Source organism: Limulus polyphemus, unplaced genomic scaffold, assembly GCF_000517525.1.
Source record: "Limulus polyphemus unplaced genomic scaffold, Limulus_polyphemus-2.1.2 Scaffold81005, whole genome shotgun sequence".
NCBI lineage: Eukaryota > Metazoa > Arthropoda > Merostomata > Xiphosura > Limulidae > Limulus > Limulus polyphemus.
Window position 1 is genome coordinate 1 of NW_013746601.1, and position 5,408 is coordinate 5,408.

At 31.9% G+C, this 5,408-nt stretch overlaps 1 protein-coding gene and 1 long non-coding RNA gene across 2 annotated transcripts; both read right to left on the bottom strand.

Annotated features, from left to right (window-relative positions):
• Nucleotides 1–2,523: 2,523 nt before the first annotated feature.
• LOC111084585 lies at nucleotides 2,524–3,016 on the bottom strand. The gene is made up of 2 exons (XR_002609626.1): nucleotides 2,779–3,016; nucleotides 2,524–2,568 (listed from the first exon to the last, which is right to left on the bottom strand). It is a non-coding gene; the product is annotated as an uncharacterized LOC111084585 (long non-coding RNA).
• Nucleotides 3,017–3,979: 963 nt separating this feature from the next.
• On the bottom strand, nucleotides 3,980–5,165 carry LOC106477816. Its single transcript, XM_013938339.2, has 2 exons — nucleotides 4,513–5,165; nucleotides 3,980–4,263 (listed from the first exon to the last, which is right to left on the bottom strand). The coding sequence occupies exons 1-2, from the start codon at nucleotides 4,625–4,627 to the stop codon at nucleotides 3,980–3,982; spliced, it is 399 nt and encodes a 132-aa protein (XP_013793793.1). The 5' UTR covers nucleotides 4,628–5,165.
• Between the last annotated feature and the right edge of the window lie 243 nt (nucleotides 5,166–5,408).

Here is a 5,408-nt window from a genome sequence, read left to right on the forward strand (position 1 = left end):
ATTACTTTACATGATAGATAGGCAAGATGTGAATAGAAAAAAAGGCATGAGAGAAATATTGCTTTATAAACCTTAAAACTTAATATAAAAATTAGATATTTTGCATATGAAAGCATTGTAATGTTTACTGATAAACTGCCAAATTTCAGTAACATTTGCTTATAATTTAAAAAGTTATAGCATGAAAACTATAACAAGCACAAAATGGTTACAAGGTCAGTCCCGGGTACCAAGCCCGGGTTGAAAGAGTTAATAAAAACATATTGATACAGAACCTGTCTCTTGAACATTTAATACCCCTCCAGGTTGTGAAAGACTACGTCAATACAGTTGGACAAAAAAATATTTACATAACAAATGAACTTCTTTTAGCTTGAAATGGAGCAAGACAGAAGTATCAGAATGCTCTTAAGTAGAGATAAGAAGTATAAAAAGCTGATGAAAAGAAAATTATGGATGACATAGACTGTATTAAGAAAAAAAAACAAATGAAATATAGGACATTATGAAAGATGGTGACAACTATTATGAAAAAGCTGAATCATCTAGAGGGGAGGCTCTAAGCAAAAGGATGGAGAGATAAAAAAGACCAGTGAACAGTTGGATAGAGCCCTCCAGGAACTGCTAGGTGTTTAACATTTCAGCATAGTTACTGTATATTTTGTTTTAAAATTGTTTTTATTGTTGCATCAAACATATCTCGAAGAAAAGTGTAAGACTGTTTTTCTTGTTGCTCATTTATTTTTTGAGTCTTGAAAAGGTCTTTAATTTTTCCTATTAAAAAGTGTGGGAACACTGGACATTGTCTGCATATTTGAACATTATAGAAGTTTGTTATTGATAATATCTTGATTAATACAAAGCATGAAATTGCATGTACTGTGTCGAAGAATAGGCCTTGTTTTTGAAATTTACAAATAAACTTTTGACCAATGTGATTTGTGAATAAATCTATTAACATAGAAATTGCCTTTGTAAGGTCACAAGATATTATTCTCCAATACATTTTTCTCAAGTTGATACTGTGTCTGGTATTAATTCCACAAGAGTAATATATTTATGTAGTTTAAGACCCTTTCCTTGAATACCATTCTCTCATGAAATCCACGGTATCCTGAGGATCTTATCAAGGTGGATCAGGGGAGACATATAGTTCCAAACCTTTTGTTTCAAAATATATCATACAGCTATTCTACACAATATTTTTTTTGTGATTTATTTCTCATTGTTCAAACTTGGTGAAAGAAGCATCACAGATCTAGTGAAGTAGAGACCTGGCAAAAACTGTAAAACATTACTCAAAAACATGAAGCATATGTAGAGTAGCATAGAAACACAATAAAAACTTTGATAAAAGTAATACATCGGCCAAAAAGTTTAGAATATGTAGAAGAGTAAAGGAACCCAGTAAAAACTTTGGTAAGATTGTCCATCTGTAAGAGTAGAGAAACTTAATAAATAGTGTGCCTAGTTATTTTATTCAATGTCAGTTATTTGTATTTATTATAAGTTAGACTTCTTCATTGTGTATTCTGATTACAATTGGAATATTTTGTGAGCAGTTTGTCTAGTCTGCATGAACAAACATCTGAGGGAGAAGTTATTAGCCTATTATACAGACTTGCTTCATGTTTACCCTATATGGTTTTTAAACATTTTTCTGAACTTTCTATGCACCAAGTTGCATTGGTCATTCACGACTTTGTTGGTTACAGGTTCCTTAATGACATATGAATCACACAGAAAATTTAAACAAAATGTCATCAGTATTTCAGTTAATTCCACTAATTACTGCTGGTGTCCCATGTTTCTTACACAGAAAATTAACGATATTACCCATTGTGTTTTAGTCAGTTATTTTTTGTACTGGGTGTAGTTACTGTTGTAACTTTGAAAAAGCAAAAACATAAAAATTGCTGAATATAATGTAATATTCTAATGAATAGTATAAAACATTAGTAATTTGAGAGTTTAGAAGTGTAGATACATGTTTTGGGTAGTCTAATGTTATTAGATGTTCTTTCTTATTCATAGTTGTTCTTTTCTTTCCAGTCTTGCCCTGCACTGAAAGAAAGAATTCTGTTTGGCAGCATCCTGCACAAAGCAAGAGAAGATAATAATGTAAGTAGGAAACAAGTTAAACGTTATATTATATATTGTATATGTGTGTGTGTAACATGACATGTTACATTTCATCTATCATTGTTTATCAGGAAACAATGGCAAGAAGACTTATGGATCTTATATTGGAGTGTGATGTATCAACACGGACAAAAGGTGTTGCTTGTAGTTGTTTGATTGATGTGTTAGGTAAGTATATCTGAATTATGCCATCTGACAACTAACCTGCAGTATCAAATAAATGCTTTACTTACCTGTTTTAACATAATGTTGAATACAAAAAAATTAAATGACTATATGACAAGAAATACAAATTACATCTTCACAAGTTTACCTACTACACAACTGACTCCACATAAATCTATTATTCCAGTAAAACTAACACAATATGCTTCATCTTTGCTCATCATCAGAGCTGTCACTGGAGCTATCTTCTTGGGATCTACCCTGTGAAATACAAGGTATAAAACTAACTAAAAGCTCTTTTAACTAACATAGTCTAAATGGTAGACAAAATAAGAATGAGAATGAACATGAGATATTTGTTTTCTTCATACAGAACAAGAGAAACAATGTCTAAGCAATATAAATAACTGTTGTGGATTAAACGTTTCATTACAGTAAACTAATCATGGATGTTAGTATTTAAAAGCTTACTTGTTGCTCTGGCACTTCGAAAGGAACCTCCAATCCTTCCTTAAGAAGGTTAGTCTTCAATCTAGCTAAAGCTGGTATGTTAAAGTCACTCAACTCTAAGTTGTTCTTATCCTGAACTTCTTGTAGAACTGCTAAAGCCTCTTCATTCTACTGTGTATTGGCTATATGAAAGTAGCAATTACAGTTCAGGGATTTATACTTAATCATCACTTTATCCATGCAAGTTTCTCACATAAAATTGTTTCTTGCTCAGATTTCCAAATTAGTCTACTTGTAGAAGTAAGAATTGCAGTTCAGAAACTTTTAGTAAGAAATAAAAACCCTCTTTAAACAAATAAAGATTCCCCACTATATTTATCCATCAACTGAATTTCAGCTACTTTATGACTGGTTCAGTTACTGTTATATTTCAAATATAACTCTTTATATTTTGAAAAGTAATTCGTTGTACGTTGTACCTGATAATCCCATTTCTTCAACATAGCAGTTCATTAACTCATGTATTCCCACGAAACAATTTAGTGGAAACAGAATAAAGGTTGTTCTTATAAAAACATTCTGGGCATATTTCTGTTCAGTTAATAAAACACTGATATTCTGAGACAGTCTTTTATCAGTGGACATATAGTTACAGATGTATGGAAGAAATCAATACAACCTTCTCTTAACAATGTTAAGTAGTATTTTAATATTTTAACGTGTTACAACTATTTTGGTTATAAATAAAAGAAATTTTTTTAAATGCTACTTTAGACTTGACAAACTGATCACGATGTGTTGAGATGTGATGAATTGAAAATGACTGATCTTCTCTTCAAGTCCCATGGTCAAAATCCTTGAAAGTATTAAGCCAAATAGTAGTAACAATGAAGTTCACTTGCTGAAAAGGTTCAAAATAATAATCTTGGATGTGATGCAAATTAAGTTTGCAGCATTTCATAACTACTGAAAGTTGTAAGAACAGCCTTTATTCTGTTTGTTTAGAATATCTGGAAAACTTGGGAAATAACATATAAATATTTAGTTATGAGAAACAGAATATGTTGAAGCTTGATCATTTACATTATGCATTAATGCAAATTATCTTTAATAAATTGTATAAGTGTTCTAATAAAATACATTAGTACAACTATCATGAATATATTGATTGGAACTAGGACCCGTGGACTCAAACAAGATGATGGAAAACTTCTGACCACAATTACACAATGAAAACTAACTTGTTATTGAGTGGTGAGCTTAGTAGTGTTAATAATCTTACACATTTTGACAAGAGCATGAATTTTATGAGAAATGGATGAACTGATGTTTTCTTGTAATGATCTAAAGGTTTAACTTGGATCTTGGATTCCTTTGATTGGTCGTCCCAGCTTCGAATCAGTAGGATGGTATCAAAACTTGGACTCTTCAAAAATGCTTCAGCTTCTTCAGGGGTCATAGCTCCTCCTTGATGTACTAAAGTTAGCTTACTGGAATCTGAAAGTTCTGAAAAAACATCTTGAATCATTCATGCACTCAACTTTCAGAACAAATTTAATTTGATTAATTAGGCACAGTTTTAGGTTGTTATATGAACATGCAGATTTTGTATGATTCTTAAAAAGTATAGTGAAATTAAAATGTTATTTTATTAAAACAAAAGTTTTATAAGTTTACATAAGCTATGTTAAAAAATAAATGTTTACATACATTTTTTTTATCTGCAAATTATCTTTGAACATTGATGCTACCTACCAAAATAAAATGTACTGATGATACATATTTTTGGACGTCGGATAGTCATTTCCATTCTGAAGGGCTTGGTATGGCTAGGTGGTTTAGAGGTTTTGACTCGCAGTGTGAGGGTCATGGGTTCAAATCCCCATTCCACTAAAATGTGCTTGCCCTTTCAGCCATGGGGGCATTATATGTGATGATGAAACACAAATGTCAGTGGCTAAAGCCATCCACATGTCCCATAAAACAGTCCACAACACAATCAAGAAGTATTTCCATCTGGAAACTAAGCCAATAGGATATAGGTTCACCAAGATTAAGGCCTCCAGCCATACCTCCCATTCAACCATCCCATACCTCAAGCACCTGGACAATGAAATGGGTATTCATGTTATTCAATATGAAGGCATTCGTACTAGTCAAATTGCTTGTTGCTGCATCTATAGATTTCTATGTAATTAAATCATTGAAAAAGATGCTGGAAAACTGTTATTCTCATAAACTAGAGAGATTATGGAAAGAAAAAAGGGAGGAAGGTTTGTCTTAGACATGACATCCTTAGTCTGAGCTTTTCCAGTGGAAACGGCACTGCAGGGCTTTTGTCAGGATAAACAGTCATATAGAGTATGACCAGGCATAACAAAATGGGCTGTAATGATGTGGTGAAGCTCCAAAACTGTTGTTATTTAACATATTTTAACCTCTGAGATTTAAGACTTGTGTTACTAAACTCAGTTAATTATTTAAAAGTACCAAAAGAACAATGTTAAAAATTTTGATTTAATTTTATTTACTGAGGCAAATCTAGTAGCGTTTGTCTTACTTCTGTAACAAGCAGTGAGTAAACAGAATGGAAAGATAAGCTTGTAGCTTTAATCTCAGTGTACCAGAAACAAAAAATTATAACAGTGGAG

What these genes read in the sequence shown, in the direction of transcription:
- LOC106477816 (XM_013938339.2), bottom strand. Translation starts at nt 4,627, where the DNA reads ATGACCCTCACACTGCGAGTCAAAACCTCTAAACCACCTAGCCATACC. An exon ending in CATCAGTACATTTTATTTTG is followed by an intron (nt 4,264 to 4,512) that starts GTAGGTAGCATC and finishes ATGTTTTTTCAG; the next exon opens with AACTTTCAGATTCCAGTAAG.